General features: G+C 39.1%; 2 protein-coding genes across 5 annotated transcripts; one reads left to right on the top strand and one right to left on the bottom strand.

The window, feature by feature from the left end:
* Nucleotides 1-3,187: 3,187 nt before the first annotated feature.
* Nucleotides 3,188-14,998, top strand: bnip2 (BCL2 interacting protein 2). Of its 4 annotated transcripts, none has more exons than XM_071531442.1 (11): nt 3,188-4,466; nt 7,590-7,685; nt 7,818-7,885; nt 7,985-8,173; nt 10,892-11,074; nt 11,270-11,372; nt 11,455-11,586; nt 11,751-11,837; nt 11,955-12,053; nt 12,709-12,744; nt 14,246-14,998. In XM_071531442.1, exons 1-11 carry the CDS (start codon nt 4,099-4,101, stop codon nt 14,301-14,303), a joined length of 1,419 nt encoding a protein of 472 aa, XP_071387543.1. In that variant the 5' UTR covers nt 3,188-4,098; the 3' UTR covers nt 14,304-14,998. The 4 variants fall into 4 exon arrangements, with proteins under 4 accessions (XP_071387543.1, XP_071387544.1, XP_071387542.1 ...); XM_071531443.1 differs by having other exon boundaries at nt 3,188-4,469; nt 7,997-8,173; XM_071531441.1 differs by having other exon boundaries at nt 3,190-4,466; nt 7,997-8,173.
* Nucleotides 14,999-16,272: 1,274 nt separating this feature from the next.
* Nucleotides 16,273-17,554, bottom strand: gcnt3 (glucosaminyl (N-acetyl) transferase 3, mucin type). The gene has a single exon (XM_071531448.1). It carries the CDS (start codon nt 17,497-17,499, stop codon nt 16,273-16,275), a length of 1,227 nt encoding a protein of 408 aa, XP_071387549.1. The 5' UTR covers nt 17,500-17,554.
* Nucleotides 17,555-17,984: the final 430 nt, after the last annotated feature.

The raw sequence follows: 17,984 nt of genomic DNA, 5'->3' as shown, positions 1-17,984 counted from the left end.
TTTGCTCATTTGTTTCCATTAAATATTTCATCTTCCCTTAAATATTCATTTAACTTCCTCTTTAAATTTTTTACCAGTCTCTTTGCAGTTGCTATCTCCTTGCCTCCCTTTTAGGCTTTGCAATCATAAATAATTATTCATCTACACCCAGAAAGAGATTGCATAAAACATGCACATGAATCCTTTTTGTCTTTTCTCATTAGAGATATACTTCGAGTAGCCTAAATACTTCCCGCTACCCCACTTATGGAAATTGGTTGGAGAACCTCCCTAATGATACTGCTTCACAAATAGGTTACAGCTTCCATCTCTGATCATAACATTCACCCCTCCTTTCATGATGAAAGGAGGGGTCTGTTACAGCATCTGTGTTGAGCTCTAGAGTTCTGCTATTACTTTTAAAAGGAGGAATAGGATACATCCTGCATCAGACAATGCATCTTTATTTTTTATCATTTAAACTAACTGGTAGGCTACAGCATACCTGTGTGCACAACAATAGCTGCTCCACTGCACTTATTTGTGTGTTGATGAGAGAAGTTTACAGTGATAAGCAGAGACTGAATGAAACACAAACACTGGAATATTGCACTTTCATTAGCAGGCTGTTTTCTGCTGGTTCTTTCTGGCTTTATGGTAGTTTTTCTGGGAGCTTATTTTTTGCTAAAAAAAAAAATCTTCCAAAGCATCATCATTTTGAGCATACACTTCATCATCCTCTGTGTCAAAAAAAAAACACAACATCAAACATTTGGAGGATTAACTGAAAAAGCAAAGTTAGTACGAAACTAAGAAAACAAGTTCAATCAAACTAAACTGACAGAGCAATGCTACACTAGACAATTTCTTTCTTTTTCACTGAAAAAATACAACTACAACAAGGATAAAGAAGAGCTTATACTTTACATGTACATCAAAAGGCAAAAGCAATCAAACTTTCAACGCTATTAACATTGTATTGATATTTTTTAGTAAATCTAATGAAGTAAATCTAAAAAATATTGAGGATAAATTATTCCAACTCTTTTTTATAATTGGTATAGCCTGGCTCACTAGATTTGTCTTGGCTTAACAGGCAACATTTGTCTTTATTTGTTGGATAATTGCAACATGACTCATTAGCAAACAGCACCATGGTGGAAGGTGGAAGGGAAGCATAAACTCTCAATTTGACTGGATTATCCTTTTGTGATGAGGCCTAATGATCCAACAGAGTAAATAGCAATGTGTTAATTAGAAATTACACTGAATGATCCGCTGCACACAGAGGAGGTATTAAGCAGGCTTCATCATTATATTACATCTATAGCTGTCTTTCCTCTTTCACCACGAGGCCTGATAATAAAACATGACAATTAAAACTGACTATCCCCAAAAGAGAAATTATGCTGCATTTGTTGCAGTTGACTTCTTTCAGTAAGGAAGTCCGAACCAATGTTGATGCTCTAAAAGCTAAATCAGACTGACACTCTCTCTACTCTCCACGAATGGATACTGACATTAAGGCCGCACTTGAAGGGTGATTGCAACAATAATGACATGAGAGTATCACAATTAAAAAGTAGTGTAATACTCACTGAATCACAAAGCTGATTAAACAACATGTGATAAATGGTAAATGCAAATATATCCATCTCTTTTCCTTTGTCAGTAGCACAAATGGGGATCCCATGTAGCATTTTGTGTTAATACTGTTATTATAAAATATTAGCAATGTTCTGCTCATAACATCACAGACTTTGCTCCTGCTTGCTTTTCACAGGATTTAGAGTTAAAGCAACGGCTGATTCTTATTAATAAAGGCCGTCCCCTAGACTTCAAAACTATAGTAAGCATCTGCCTCCACCTAGTGGCAAAGATTTATCAGTCAGTGATGGCAGAGGTAAGACGCACCTGAGGTTTGAATGACTGGTGTGACACATGGCTGCCTCAAAGTCAGATACGAATCTATGGGAGGAAACTAGTTTCATTAATCACAAATGACATAATGAAATAAATAAAAATGTAATGTCCTTCCATGAACAAATTCAAAATTAAAATTAAAATCATTATTTGTTGTCAAAGCTCAGTGTTCTGTGCGTCTTTACCCAGTTATCAACATCAGTGTAGATATTTGGATGCTTGTACACAGTGGCATAGGCCTACACAAACACACATACCACACACACACACACACACACACACACACAAACACAGACTACTGACTGTATCTTGAATTTCCCTTCTAAATCACTGTTACTCAAATTTAAACTGTTAAGTTCACAATGTTATCTATTACAGATTTATAACTGCATTATATGTCCTACTACCACACCATTACACTGACAATTTGACACTTCTAGTTGGACTTATGGACTGTTGTGTTCTGCTCTCATGTAGGCACATAAATTGGTGTCTAAAAGCAATAGCGGTTGACCTATGGATATGTGTTTTTGAAGGCACCTATACTGATATTGTTTGGATTGAAGCTGCCAGTAGACAATATTTAGTGCAAATATTCAATCCATGGTAAGAACAAACAAACAAACAAACAAAAAATACTAGTATTCAATTTTTTCCCCAACATTTTTTGCAGGGTGGAAAATCCTCTGAGAGAGCTTTTAGACTATGGGACAGTAACTCTCAATAGAAACCCAGGATAATACAAGTACTAACACTAGTAACCTACAGCTAAGCATAAAACATGCATAGTTGTGTGGAATCCAATCAAAATATTGCATAATCAATTCAGGTTAGGACTTCCCTTGGATAACCAGTGTAATACTGATCAATTACACTCTAAATATATAATCAGACAAACTGCATCATACCCATCGTGACTGAGAATGACGACACAGACGGGGCATCTTTCTTTTTTTTTTTAAAGGCCAATATCAGCCTAATACACGGCAAATCCTTGCAAGCAACACTTTTTCAGTTAATTTTCACGGTCAACAGAGGGCAGTGACAGTTCGTCTGCTCTTGGAGGGTAAACTATGACGGGGCAGGGGAGCCAGGTTTGATATTTTTCCACATTTTCCATATCTTTTAATAGAGCAGTAAAAACAATAGAGTCATCCCCTTGCAAGGATGTGACAGATTTTAAACTACAGTGAGAGAGCAATGCGTTTCATCAATTTTGTTTTGATCGCGTAGATTTTGGGGTCATGCCATCAAAAATGGCTGGTGTTCTTAAGTTACTGAATGTTAGTGATGTTTTGAGAACTATTGTGCTGCAAGAATAAAAACATTGCTAAACAAATGATAAGATAGAACAAATTATTAATCAAGATAACAATGCTCTGAAATTTTAGAGTGCTGTTATCTGCTTGAGAGATGACGGAAGAAAGTATTAAAACCAACCTGCTGGAAATACTCAGACACAACTGGCAACTCTAATAAAGTGCACTAGCTCGTGTTAGCTGGAGGAGAAGTAACAGCAGAATGCTTTCTAGCCGGCTAACAGTTAGCAAACATCAACCCTCTGCTGCTGAGCAACTGTACCGCTGAGATTAATGGAAGACAGGGTTAGTAAAACCAACTGATGCTGACTTTATACAGTACATGGCTTCGCAAACGCGTCTACGTTGAAAATTAGCTCGATTTTATAGTTTCTACGTGGCGTTAACTGGGTAACATTACTGGGCTAAGTTACGTTAGCTAACTGTGGTAGCCAGCGAGCTAACGTAACATTTGCAACTTTGGCAGGAGTGGATTGTAAAGGAAGGAAGGAAAAGGATAAGTGGGATCACTGCGCACCACTGCTTATGCAAAGCTAGCTAACTTTTTGGACTCCTAAGATCGTGCTGTGACGCATTTAAAAAAGCAGACCATCTCTGAACACTGTAAGAAATGTAACATTATCTGGCTAATAGGAAATGCAGTTAGTTGGTATAGTTAGCTGTCAACGACAAGAGTCCCCTTGGCTAGCGGTACAGCTAACGATAGCTAGCACGCTAGCTACCAACTTGTAAAGAAGTTGTGTTGTGTCGGATGTAGCTTAGCTAGCTAACTGATTTAAGTTAAGTAGTAAGCCAGTGTTTGGAGTATTAGTTTAACATTTCTGTATCAAAGACTCTCACTCTGATCAGCACAAGCAACTAGGCGACGGGAAAACTCATGGCATCGGATGTGATTGAGAGTGAAGTGGTGTTGAAGGGTGTAAGTGATATGAATTTGAACAATAGTAGCCCAGATCTCGACACACCCAGCAGGACTTATCAGGAGCTGGGAAATAGAGAGACTTCAAGTCCTTCATCATCTGGAGTATCAGGAGAGGGTGATGAGGAGGAATTAGACGAATTACAACACAGCACCGTTTCCACCGTTGAAAATGGCGAAGAGGCACTTCAAGAGAGTCCAACCAAAACAGGAGGTACGCCACAGGAAAGGACAACTCCAGACAATGGACATACACAATCGGGGGCAAGAAGCTCAACTCCAGTCAGTCTTCCCCAGCCATGCTCAACTTCTGGACCCAATGGAAGGTAGTGTCTGTGTGTATGTGTACACCTTTCTATTCGGTCTACATTTTGGTAACTTTTAAAATACTAAATACTAAAAATACTAAAGTCTTAATCAACAGACCCAGATCCATTGGGTGTAGAGGCAGTTCAATGACAGGGAGATTGCAACCAGAAAAGCTGCCACTAGTTTTGAGTCCCTGTGGCCTCTTTCCATAAAAAGGATAGGCTTCTTTTCTCACAGACTACAGTAATACCTGAACCATTTGTATCAAACCTGGGATGCATGCATATCTTCAAGTCCTCTAGTATCAGTACAATGTTTCAATATACTGAATTTGAAAATGTTTTAGCCAACAAATCGTTCTCCAACATTATTGTACATATTTTTCTGATTTTTTACTTCTTGGCACACACAAGTCCATAGGAGCTCAGCAGGAGTCAACCTCCAGTATTAGCTGCTTAAGGATCTCCGGCTCAGGATTCCCCCCAGCTCTCAATATCGCTAAATAACAGGCAAACTTCTTTGAAAGTTGGACCCGGGACACATAATGTGACAATACTGCCAGGGTCTACTTTGCCTTGTTTGTGTGTTAGGTATGATTATTTACCCTAATTGTTTGTTTGCCAGTGTTTCAAAGCCCAAGTGGTGCTGACTGAAGCCCCAGTGCAGTTTGACCATTCATGCACACTAAAATGTTTGTTTTGGGACTTGAGATTTTTTTAAAATATCAAGATCTTATGCAATTTTCCCAGGTTTGATGAGTAAATATTCAGACGTAGCCATCCAGGAAGTAGAGTAAAACAGCTACCCATAATGCTCTGCAACATTAGTCACGATGGTAACACTAGTCACAAAACAACAATATGATGTTAAAATGGGTCAGTGTTCTGAGTTTCAGCATTGAATTTAGTACAATGAAAGTGTAATGTATCACTTTTTTTCACACACAAAGTCTGGTTATTGTAGTTTTCAGACAAAGCCATTGTTGTCTAGTGTACTGTCAGTTAGATCAGGGCTTTTATAACAAATTATATTCCTCCCGATTAAAAGTTAGACTAGCCTACATCTATTGTGTTTCCTTCAGCAGAGTAACCTTACTGCTACCTCTACTGTCATTCCTCTATTTGTGGCCTAGCAACCCAGATCTAGGCTGGTATTAAATCAATTCCAACAACTGTGTAGGCTGTAGTATTATCTACGAGTAACATCACATAGGCTAGATATAGCATGACTTGGCCTGACCTTTTACGGATAAGAGTTTTCTTTCTCTGTGATCCTTGGGAATATCCCACATAGCTGATCACTATCTGAAAAACTGATGTGATGCTGTTGACTGTGTTTCTGCTCCCTTAATCTTTATATAAACTAATCACATCAGTAGGTTTATTGACAGAAGAGTCATACGCTTAAGCTTGCAGAGTACTTCACTAAAGACAAATTAGGCTAATCTGCATCATCAAGTAGGCCAATACTAGGGGCACCCAAAACTTTTCCATAGCAGGACCGGCCAGCATGCAGTGTTAAATGAAGGAATCAAAGTCAAACATGGGCAGTATAATAGTACGCAGCACACTTTTCATTATGAAGATAAGAACATTACATGGGAGTAGACATAGGAAAGAATAGGTGTACACAGAAGAAGAGGAGAGGAGAATCATTGGTGAAATCTTAATTCAGTCATAACCAAGAAAAATCACACAGTGCTATGATTTAACATTTTGGCAAACCTAATGGGCACATGATCAACATTCAGTCATGCAAATCCTTTCACCATGGTCCAACATGTATTGATGAAATCAAGTTAGCATACACTAGAGCTGCAACGATTAATCGATTAGTTGTCAACTATTAAATTAATCGCCAACTATTTTGATAATCTATTAATCGGTTTGAGTAATTTTTAAGAAAAGTAAGTCAAAAGTCCCTGATTCCAGCTTCCTAAATGTGAATATTTTCTGGTTTCTTTACTCCTCTATGACAGTAAACTGAATATCTTTGGGTTGTGGACAAAACAAGACATTTGAGGACGTCATCTTGGGCTTTGGGAAACACTGATCGACATTTTTCACCATTTTCTGACATTTTATAGACCAAACAACTAATCGATTAATCGAGAAAATAATCTACAGATTAATCTACAATGAAAATAATCGTTAGTTGCAGCCCTAGCATACACTTGGACTTGACAGCCTGCTGCTGAATTGTCAGTGAGGACTGAAGCTTTCTTGGCTAGGCTATTCTTTTTTGAAAGGGACCTTAACCAAGAACATGTGTGTTTACATTCTCTGAATCAACCAGCTCAAGTCAACCCCCATTTATCTGGGATTTATTTTAGCTCACTAGTGCCTCATTATGTTTTTTTTAACTGTCACCCAGCTACCCATTTGACTCCCTACATGTGACTGGCCCCAGCTACATGTAGCCAAGCCTCTGGTGCACTTTGGTGGCAAGGGTTCAGTTTCAAGAAACCACATTCCTCTGGTACTTCTCCCTCTCTCAGCTGGATTTCAAATGCAAGATGCAGATTAGCACTATACATAACCAAACAGCTAAACTGATATGTTCTGAAATGTTGAGCACCGAATGCTCAGAATGTTTTTGTGTCTGGGAGTGCAAGTACAGGCGTGTTTGTGATTAATGCATCAAAGGGAGCTTTGTACACTGAAGATACAGATACAATGATTAGCATTAGTAAGTAGCCTTATGCTTTACAAACTAAGCCTTTAACACACTGCTTCTTAGCCTACAAGCTTTTCAAGAAGCCAGTGATCTGATTATGAGCCAGTTGAAAGCTGAAGGTCTTGGAGAGATTCTTAATGAACATGGCAGACTGTGAATTGAGTATTGATTAGCGCTGCAACACACAGCATCTATTGAGGAGTGTAATGCTTTTCCTCTCCATATGTCAGAGTTTTAGACTTATCGAAAAAAGGCAGTAAGCCCATGTTACCTTTAAGGATTGTACAAGTCACAAGCCACAGTTCACAGATAAGCGATTATGTGTTTGGATTTTGTTTGTTCCAGATAATCTCTCTACTACCCTTGCTCTTGAACTTGGAAAGTTCATAGCACAAGAGGGCCTTTTAGCTATCAGAGACTATCAAAGAAATAATAATGCTATAACGCTTTTTTGTTTTTCCCAGTTTGGAGCGCCAGGAGTCAGTTGCCACAACAGAGGCGCGCTTAAGAATGGAAGGGGTTGAGCTTAAGGAAGAGTGGCAGGATGAGGACTTCCCAAGGTATTTTGTCAAACAGTCATGCATGGTTCTTGGTGTAGGCCGTTGTCACACATTTGTTTTCTGTGCTCTCAAAGACACATGAATCACAGACCTGTTCAAGGACTGCTCACCTTATATTGGTTTAATTGTTAGGCCCCTGCCTGAGGAAGAGGAGCTTGATGATGAGCTTTTTGCTGGAACTTCTGGAGAGGGAGACCCAGGTAACTAAACAGATAAGAGTTTATGGTGCATTGCTACAATGACCCAGGGGAATAGTAATTGTTCTTACAAATGTTATTTACAACCCACTGATGGCTCAGTGTCTTCTCTAGGCTATGCAATGAACCACGGCAAGAAAGCCAAAAAGAGGCTCACTGCTCCAGACATCAGCCTTAATCTGGACCGTAGTGAGGGCTCTCTTCTGTCTGATGAGCTGGACGAAAGTACAGAGCTGGACCTCGATGACATAGACACACCCTCAGACAACAGCAACGAGTTTGAATGGGAAGGTAAGGATGTCGTGTTATATAATGACAATCAAAAAAAAGGTTTATTAGCTTTATTGTCATGTTTCTATACAAAAAGGTGCAAACAATAAAGATTGGATTGATTTAAATTTGGGATGTACTGAGAGGTATGCAAAGCCACGCTAATATTGGAAGAAGATGAAGTCTTAAGTGTTGTGAGTTGTGTTCATGAAAAGCTTTTCCCTCCTGTGGTTTATTCACTGGCTTTGACACAGAAGCAAGTGTGTTTTCACACCATAAGTCTCTTTTTTTCCACTGGTGAGAATCTCTGCGTTCCTGGGTCCAGTTCCTGAGCATATTCCTTACTTAATCTTAAGAGTTTGGTTAGGCAGTTAACTGCCTGAAGTGTAGTTAAAATGTACTCTGTTGTTTTTGTGTTTCCACTCTGCTGCCTTCCTCTTTGTCGCTTGGAAGAATTGTTTCCATTCTCTGCCTGGAAACAGGCTGCAGGCCAGCAACATGTTTCTCTCTTCCTTGTGGTAAGGTCTCCTGGACAGCCGTTGTTTTCTCCCAGCCATGAGTCAATCAACCAAAACTGTCCAGATTATGTTCCGCCTTCAATTACATTGTTTGAACAAATCAAAGGGTGTCCTGTGTTGCATTCCCTTTTTTTATTTTCAGTGAATGTTTATGAGCATGTCATTATTCTTTTCCCCTCAAATTATTTTATTGTTTGAGAAAAAATCAACAGTAACTTGTCAGTTACAAAGTTGTTTTTATCTGTGTAATAATGCTGCAATTAACAGTTATTAACCATTTTTACATTAGTGGTGTTCACAAGTTATTCCAAGTGTCATATACTTGTTTTCACAAGAAGTGACATGATAAATACATTATGGCCTAACAAAAAATGTGTGACGAATGTGTGAAGGATAATTCTGGCTATTTTCAACCTGACCTTATTTTACTCTTTTCTTTTTTTCTGGTTTTTGCCATCATGATTGATTGTATTCAAAATTAAATCACATACTTCACTGTAGAGGTTTACCTACCTGCAGTCACCAGGAGCACTGCTGTCGAATACATACCCAGACAGCAAACACAATCTCCAACAACTGGCCCCCAAAAAGTGATTAAAACACATCCTTTCAACATAATAATAATACTCACATGCACAGTTTTAGGTGATAGTGTTACTTAAACTAGTATGAGCTAGTTGGCAAGTAGATTGTTCAAGTACTCTGATGCTATCATACTGGATTTTCTGTAAATACAATGTGTCTGAGTATTTAAAAACATGTTTAACTGCAGTTTGAGTGTTGTTGTGTTAAAAGGACGTGGTAATGCTTTTTGGGTTCAACTGTTGGAGATTGTGTGTACCCTTTTGGTGTGTATTGGAGAGCAGCGCTCCGGCGAACTGAAGGCGCGTAAAGCTCTACAGTGAAGTAAGTGTTGAAAATTTGAACACAATCAACCGTCTGTGCTGATGGCAAAAACTAGGAAAATAAGGCCTGGGTTGAAAATCACCTGATTTATGCTTTAATTGGGGCTGTATTACACATGCAATGTTAGCAAAGTAATCTTGTGCTACACAAATCAAAAACTGAAACAATACACATTGCTCATCATTTGTTTGATCGTTAGATCCTGATAAAAGTATGTTGGTGTGATTTTGTTTGTCCTTTATACTTCTATTCCATCCTGCTTGTTGCATGCTTCATATTTAAAAAGAAATACATAATCATTTGTGGTGTTATTTGGTTTGCCAATTTTGTCAGTGACTTATTGAGGTTTGTTTCATGACTATTTGAACATGTTGCCCATGCTATAAACCTAGAGAGCTTGAATTGAATGTCACGTGGTACCGTTTGCTGGAGAAGTCCCCCCCCCCCCCATTTTAGCCAGAGCCCCAACATAATTCTGTTGCCGATAATTGCATAATGCTACAAAGAAACAGCATTTGCTTCCATAATTTTACATATTTCCAGTTGAAATAGGATGTTGGGGTGGGATGTAATGCGGGCAGAGATCATTCTAAAGAGGCCAACGCTGTAAACCAATGGGATGTCTGTTAGGGAGAGAAAGGCAGTTTTATTTGATGGGAGGGGCAGAGGGAGGATTGTTAAAAAATCTGTGATGGTATTATTGGTTGGAATTTTTATGTACGGCATGAAGTAACCACTGAAAATTCACAGTTTTCCAGTAAGTAAAAGTAATGGGATTTTGATATAAAACGTTAAGAAAATAAAAAGTTAGCACATTTTTTGGCGTTATTGTTAAATAGATGGATATTGTGACATAGAATATTAGCTGAAATGGTTAAAAAATCATTTTCTATTTCATTGGGACTTTAACAGTGGCTCATGTAGTAGGCTATCATAGTCATTATTCTCATATACCGTTACTGTATATTTGTAGCACAGTAATGCTGACCTTAACCTGAAAGAAAGGAAGAAAGGGAGACATGACCTTTAGATGTTACTGTTGGCGTTAATTCAGAGACAAGAAATGTTATCCAGATATGAGGGGTGGAAGTAACAAAAAAAAGATATAAATAAGTGTGATGAATATGCTTGTTAAAAACAAGTGATGAAAGTGCATGTGAATTGAAAAATTTGGTGATAAATTGTCAAGTGATTTGAGGAATCCAAAGACGATTTGATTAAAATAGATATGATTTCATGAAAGCAAGACACCCCTCATATATCCAGAGGCTGCAGTGACCAAGCTATGGATTTAAAGTTCCTCTTTTCCTTTTAGATGATCTGCCCAAGCCGAAAACCACAGAGCTGCTGCAGAAGGGTGTGGAGTCTGTGCAGGAGTACTCTGCCTCAGAGGAGAGGGAGGAGGGCCGGCGCTGGAGGGTGTTTCGCATCGGAGACCAGGAACACAGAGTGGACATGAAGGCCATTGAACCCTACAAGAGGGTTATCAGCCATGGAGGTCAGTGGCTTTTAAGTGTGTCTTTGCTCTTTTAAGTTCCAGGCAGTTGCAAATAAACCCAGAGAGATGTTTTGCATTTGTGAACAGAGTAGTCTTTCAATACGATGGAAAAAAAAAAATTATGAATAAAAGTTATGATAAGGAAGATTGTGTTTTGGCACTGAAACATCAATTTTGTTTGATTTTCCCCTGCAGGTTACTATGGAGACGGGTTGAATGCCATAATCGTGTTTGCTGTGTGCTTTATGCCTGAGAGCAATCAACCAAATTACAGATACATCATGGACAATCTATTCAAGTGAGGATTTATTTGAACTCTCTTTTTTTCCTTTGTGAGAGAGCATTTTTGAACCTGTGCTAATGGGATTTTCCTCTCTCAGGTATGTCATTGGCACACTGGAGCTTTTGGTTGCGGAGAACTATATGATTGTGTATTTGAACGGGGCGACATCTAGAAAAAAGATGCCGACTGTCGGCTGGCTCAGAAAGTGTTATCAACAGATTGACAGGAGGTGAGTCAGACGGGTTCCTCTGAAGTCGGTCCTCACACTCATGACACTCATGACACATGACCCAATCCAAAGCCCACTGGTTTATTTCAGACACAATAGCATCATAATATGGGATGAGATCTTTGTTGCACTGTTGACAGCTGCTCTTGCTCTTTATTTTACAGATTAAGGAAGAACTTGAAGTCTTTGATAATTGTCCATCCTTCTTGGTTTATTCGCACCCTCCTGGCACTCACAAAACCCTTCATAAGGTAACTTTGATCTTCAAGGTTATGAGAATAATAATTAAAATATATGTATATATGTTCTTGGGTAACCTGTTTTTTTGGATTCTAACATATTTTGTAATATTTCCTGCCATTTCTCAGCTCCAAATTTACCCAGAAAATCAAGTATGTGTACAGTTTGACCGACCTGGCAGAATTGGTTCCAATGGAGTATGTGTCTATACCAGATTGTATCAAACAGTAAGTATGCTCCACTCACACACGTTAGCACTTTTCAAGCTCATCTCATCTCTTTGCAAAGAAATAGAAGGGTGTCTGCAAGTGCTTGAACAGTCTTACAAGTTTTTACATTTAATGATATAAATCCAAGGCCTGTAAGGAAAGTTTTTGGGAGATTGACCCTTTGGTCAACTTCATTTTGGAAATGAGTAGCAGCTCTAAAGCTAACTGGTAAATGAGATTGAATGATATGTTTTAGGTCTGGCAGTTTTGTGTAGGAAATTGGTCAAATTTACATGAAATATATCAAATCCTATTACCTTAAATTTGATTTGAACTGACATTAAAAGTCTTAAAAAGTGTCATTTAACTTGCAGAAACATTTGAATTGCATCCAATATAATTGAATAGAATTGCATCCAGAGGATTTTGTTTTATAAACTACTATGAAAGAATAAAACTCTTTCTTGATTTTCTACTGTCAACTGATGCTGAAAAGTCACTGCAGAATTCATTTTTGTTGTTTTTGTCTGAGATGGCTTAGCCTGATGTGGGTGTATTCACGTGGCAGCGGAAATTCTCCTTGTATCAAATGTTTTAAGGTGCTCTTTTGGATGTTTGGTTGCTGTTGGCTGTCTTTCTCTATTCCTTAACCCCATTTCCCTGCCCCCTTAAGGTTTGACGACGAAAAAAATAGGAAAACCCGTAAAAGGTATATGCACTTTCACCCAGGGCTTCAGTCTAGGCATTTTTTGCATTTCACAAAACTAACAATGAACTGATTGGTTGGCTTTTAGGAATGCAACTATACACCTCAGTCTGTCTCAAGTTTTTGCTTTGAGTGTCAGTCACTTTCTGGCCAAAATCAATGACTTTTCTTCCCCATTATCGCACATTTTCCTTTGAATTGATCTTTGAGTGTTCTTAACAAGCAGGTTGAGTAGTTGTTTGATTTTTAAAAATAGATAGTTTGGTGACTGTTTGACAAACCAAATTCCATCTCTGAGCCAATTCTGTGAATTTCATCTCAAAGCCAATTCATGTGAAATTTATGGAATTTATTTATTGATTACCATAAAACAATACTAGCCTTAAGTATGTGGTTTAAAACATACCATGTACTTCTTTATTTTCGTCACTGGATGCTCTTCCTACACCATGCTGCTGGCTATCACAAAGAATTATTAATTTGTGTCATGAATGGTTAGAATGATGATGTGGAGGTTTAGGCGCGAGTAGTACTTACTAGAATGTTTTTAAAAATACAGGTTTAGAATATGACGTGGTTCATGGTTGGTAAGTATGTTCATGTTTGTGTAACTGAATGGGGTGGAAATATTGGACTGCGGTCTGACTTAGTCACTGTGGTGTGTGTTTGCACTGTAGCCATGTCCTCACATGGTCCCTTCAGTAACTAGCCCTCACCGAACACCTGGCTTGTTCATTCTCACAGCTCTTTGCATGACTCACTGCATACCTACTCCTTACTGATGTTTGTTAATTGTCACAAACCTTTGTCAGCCTTGCTTATACAGACAGACTGGATCTGTGCATTACTGATAAGAAGCCAGCGCTTACTTAATGTTAAGTTAAGAATGTGCAGATATGTTACAGAACATCAAATGATGAGAAAAGGATGTCATAAAATAACTGGCAGTGGCAGAGGGCCCCAGTGTTGTAGAAGAGGTTCTGTGTTGTGTAGTTTCAGTGTTTTCAGTAACTAGAGCATGGATAATATTTTAGTCAAGTCTTTTCAGCTGAAAAACGGCAACAGACTAAATCATGCATTCATTTGTTTAGACGAAATGCCTCCGATATGTCACAAAAAACACATATGATACACATTGTATTGTGAGGAATATTCTCTCACTCCCATTGAAATCCTTTTGTAATTGTGTAAGGGCAATGATCACAGCCACTCCATGATCAGATGAAATAGTAGTGGCTTACAGTGTTTTGTGTTCACTATAAAATCACTGGATTTTATAACTTCTGTGTTTGATATCTTCTAGATCTAGGGTCTAGATCTAACTAGTGCCACCTGGAGGTGGCTGACATGTCCTGTGATTCCTCAGAAAATAGATATCCTTGGTAGTGTAGTAACCTGTTATTACTGTGATAATCAGTTAGCCTAGCCCCGTTAGCTGTGACTCCACCCCAGTCTGCTCCAGTCTGCCCCAGACGTCTGACGACTACTGAATCTGTCTGTGCAGAATCGACCAGGACATGCACGGCAAAGTGGAGATAGCAGCTGCTGCTGTTCCAGAGTGACTTGGCTGGCCCTGCGAGATCTGGAGGAAGAGAACGATGAAGAATGTGTAGAACCACAGCCGCTCATATGTTGATGTTCTGTGCGATGTAACTGGAGACGTAGCTCTTTGTGTCAGAAAAGTGCCTTTTGGAAACTATGCTGCCTGTTACATTGTGGAAGTCTTTGCTGTGTTACTGTCAAGCCGCTTGATCTCCAGTTTTTCTCTCATGTGCTGCCTGAAGCATTTTTATAACCTTTTTATGTACTATACCATGCCAAACTTAGATATTGATGTTTTCCTAGTTACTGTTGTATCTACAGTGTATTTAAGGCACTCTGTTACAAATGGTTGATGCATGTTCTGCTTTATTACATTTAAATATATATTTATATTCAAAGGGTGACAAAGGAGAGAGATTAATATATTTTTATGGTTGCTCTGATTTAAACTGCATTTTAGGTCTCCTGACCCATTGAGTGGCATTCTTAGAGCAGGTTTCACGGCACCGTTTCCACTGTTCAAGTTCACTGCTGAAGTTCATTGTTAGAATCCTGCCTTAAAATAAAGAAAATAAAGTTTTCTTGATGTCCCTCACTTGAATGTGCCCTCTGACTTGTGGAGGGACCGAGGAGAACATTTGTGAGCTACAATCTGAAGCAGAGATGTACTGTAGGTCAAGGCTTAAGATGACATTATTTCCTGCAAGTAAATTGATGGATCTACATAGTTGTTTTGTATTTATTTATTAGGTATTGTGCCATTTTTGCAATGGTAATTTCACAGTGAGACCATTTGCATTATTGAAACCGGGTTCTCCGCGCATCTTCCAGCAAAATGCGGCTGAATCAAGTGCTTCTCAGGTTGAGGACAGCAAACTGCCAGAAAACAAAAGGGACTGGAGCACACTGATAGATTCACAGCCGTTAAACAGACTAATGTTTCGACACTACTGTTTCTTCATCAGAGTCAAAGTGGACAAAGACATGAGGCAAACAACATATAGTCAACCTAGACCAGGTGTACAATTGTCATTGGATAATTGGTTGAACAGGGTTTCAAATCTATTGGGTAATGAATCTAAGGGTGGGAGTTGCCCTAACAACATGTCAGAAACAAAAGAACATAGACCTCTCAAAGTTACAAAGATAAAAGTACAAGTACAAATATCTGTCAAATATGACAAATTAGAGGAAACATGACATATTCAGTTCTTCATTTATGCCAAAAGGCTAACATGTCAGAAACAAAAGAACACAAACCTCTCTTAAAGTTACATAGATAAAAGTACAAAAAGTACAAGTACAAACATCTGTCAAAGTGTGCCAAATTAGAGGAAACATGACAAACTCAGTTCTTCATTTAAGCCAAAGGGCTCCACTGTATTCAGAGTGTGAATCCAATATGCCTCTCTGCGGAGCAGTGAGTTGATGATGTCACCACCTCTAGGAGAGGGTGAAATTATTTCTATTGCCCAGAACGTTAGTGATGCTGCAGGGCCGTGGTAAGCCTGTGCATAATGTTGAGCAATAGCATAGTCAATGTTTTGTGTACGTATTGCAGTCTTATGTTCAGATCTGCGAATCTTTAAATCTCTTTTTGTTTGTCTGACCATTTGCATTGTATCAGAAATTGTATAGCACCCAGAACTGTAACACTTTGCTTAATATCATGAACAATGTTTGTCAAGACTGTTTTATTCAATAATACAATCTCACAACTTGTTGATAATGACCACCAAGGTTAAGTAATGCTCTGTAGACCTGTGCCACTTTCAACCCACTAGATGGCACTGCTGACCAATAAAGATTTCACTGAAATCAAATAGGAATATTAGAATATTTTTAAATATATTTCTCCAGTCTCCAGACATCAAGTCTGTAACATTATTTGCAGTAATATTTACAAAATTACTTGTCTACCTGTTCTGGCTGCCATATGCATTATTACATTATTAATAAACTTAAACATACTTATAACTTTGATACACTTTACAAGAAACCAAGCGGATGTTCTGGTGATGACCGATTGCGAATTGCTTTGAAGTGAAGGAATGACTCGAGACATCTAATGGTAACGTCATCAACCTCTGGATCAAACTTATTCGCAATGAGGTGGTGTTGTTGAAAAAGCCACTGGAGGTCACCAGCCCCGTATATACAAACCTCTCTTCTGTAATTCCCAGTGCACGGAGGGTACGGGGCTCCTTTCTTCACATCTCCCGTCAAATAGCTCCACTTCACCGCCCGAGCGATGGCGTGCATGTCTGACTCGTCGTACTTGCTGTTGGCAGGCAGTGACCCAGGCACAGAGGGCATCCTCTGCAGAGTGGCCCACATGTGCTCATCAGGGCTGTATGTGTCCTTCTCCCACTCCAGAAAAGCCCGAACCTCTCTGTTCTCTAACACGTGTCTCACAAAGTCTCTCGTCACCACAAAGTAGGCATTTCCTGAGAACATGGGGCTGCTGATGGGAGGGGGACTTTTCAAAGTATTCGTCCATTTGATAGCGTTGGTGACATTGTAATGATACTGCCAGCGGCTTTTCTTGTGGTTACTGGTGGCCTCAGACTCCAAACTGTTCCTTCCATTGAGGACCTTCAGTGCCTGAACCATCTCTCTATTGGTTTTGATGGGGAAGTCTGTCCCACAGGTGTTGAGCAGGTACCTCCACTGGACAGGTGACTTCAGCAGATCCTCCATGCAGTTAAGATCCGCTTGCACTCGAGACCACGAAGCATAAATTACACTTTCTAATTTACTGGCTACAAACACATTGGGGAAACAAGAAATAATTGCCTTCACAGCTTTCTTATATTCTTCAGAGGTTTTCTGGTCCACGTGCACACAGTAGACATTCTGAGGATTGTAGACGGCGCGCAGGAGTCGTTCAAACATCTCAATCTTCTCATGGATCACTATGGAGTAGGCAAGGGGAAAGTCTCTCTCCTCCATGCTGAGGGGCATTGTAATGAACCCTCTATTTTTGATGTAAGCCTGACAGTCCTTTGTCATATTAAGGTAGTAATCCTCAGGTAGAAGTTTTCTTCTTTTAGATGCCAGAAGCCCATCAAGTTCGCCTTTCCTCCCAATGTCTCCCTGGATGATAGCCGAGCAGCCAGGCAGGTCATCAGAGTATTGCTGTGGTACTTTGAGATGAGGCAATAAATGCCTGTCGGAGCCAGTTTGCCAAAGCAAAAAGGAAAGGAGCGTACACATGAGGATGAGAAAGATGATCTTGATGAATCTCTTGCAGTCTGATGGCCTAGTAAGAGCCATGTTTTCGTTGTGTGCTATAAGAAATAAAGACTGCTGCAAGACAGGTTACACTGTCTACACTGGACTTTATACTTCAAGCAAGTTGGGAGAGGCTCATGCGCTTCATTTTAAAATGGCAATGCAAATATAATCACCCCCTTAAGTAGGTGTGTCAAACTATGTTGTAAGAGGAAGTGTCAAGGAAATATTTCAACATCTATTTGCTGTTAAATAGCAGAATCTAATTAACTATGTCCTGCTGTACCCTATGACCACTTTTTGAGCAGAGTAAACTTCTCCAGCTCTCTAAATGTTACTGCAGAGTTCAACATATACAGTAAAGATTTCAACCTTTACACAACATCTTTACATGAGGGGTTTATGTGCTCTGAAACTGAAACAATTGTATTTTCTTGAGTTCTTAAACTGGTGTATTGTGCACATAA

This window comes from Centroberyx affinis, unplaced genomic scaffold (assembly GCF_046629955.1).
Source record: "Centroberyx affinis isolate AG114_WGS23_722 - 3 ecotype Tasmania unplaced genomic scaffold, CSIRO-AGI_Caff_v1 ptg002083l_1, whole genome shotgun sequence".
NCBI lineage: Eukaryota > Metazoa > Chordata > Actinopteri > Beryciformes > Berycidae > Centroberyx > Centroberyx affinis.
This window is presented reverse-complemented; position numbering and strand designations above follow the sequence as displayed.

Coding starts and splice junctions, on each gene's coding strand:
- bnip2 (XM_071531442.1), top strand. CDS start 4,099: ATGGCATCGGATGTGATTGAGAGTGAAGTGGTGTTGAAGGGTGTAAGT. Junction 11,373..11,454: donor ATCATGGACAATCTATTCAA/GTGAGGATTTAT, acceptor TTCCTCTCTCAG/GTATGTCATTGGCACACTGG. Junction 12,054..12,708: donor ATACCAGATTGTATCAAACA/GTAAGTATGCTC, acceptor TGCCCCCTTAAG/GTTTGACGACGAAAAAAATA.
- gcnt3 (XM_071531448.1), bottom strand. CDS start 17,499: ATGTGTACGCTCCTTTCCTTTTTGCTTTGGCAAACTGGCTCCGACAGG.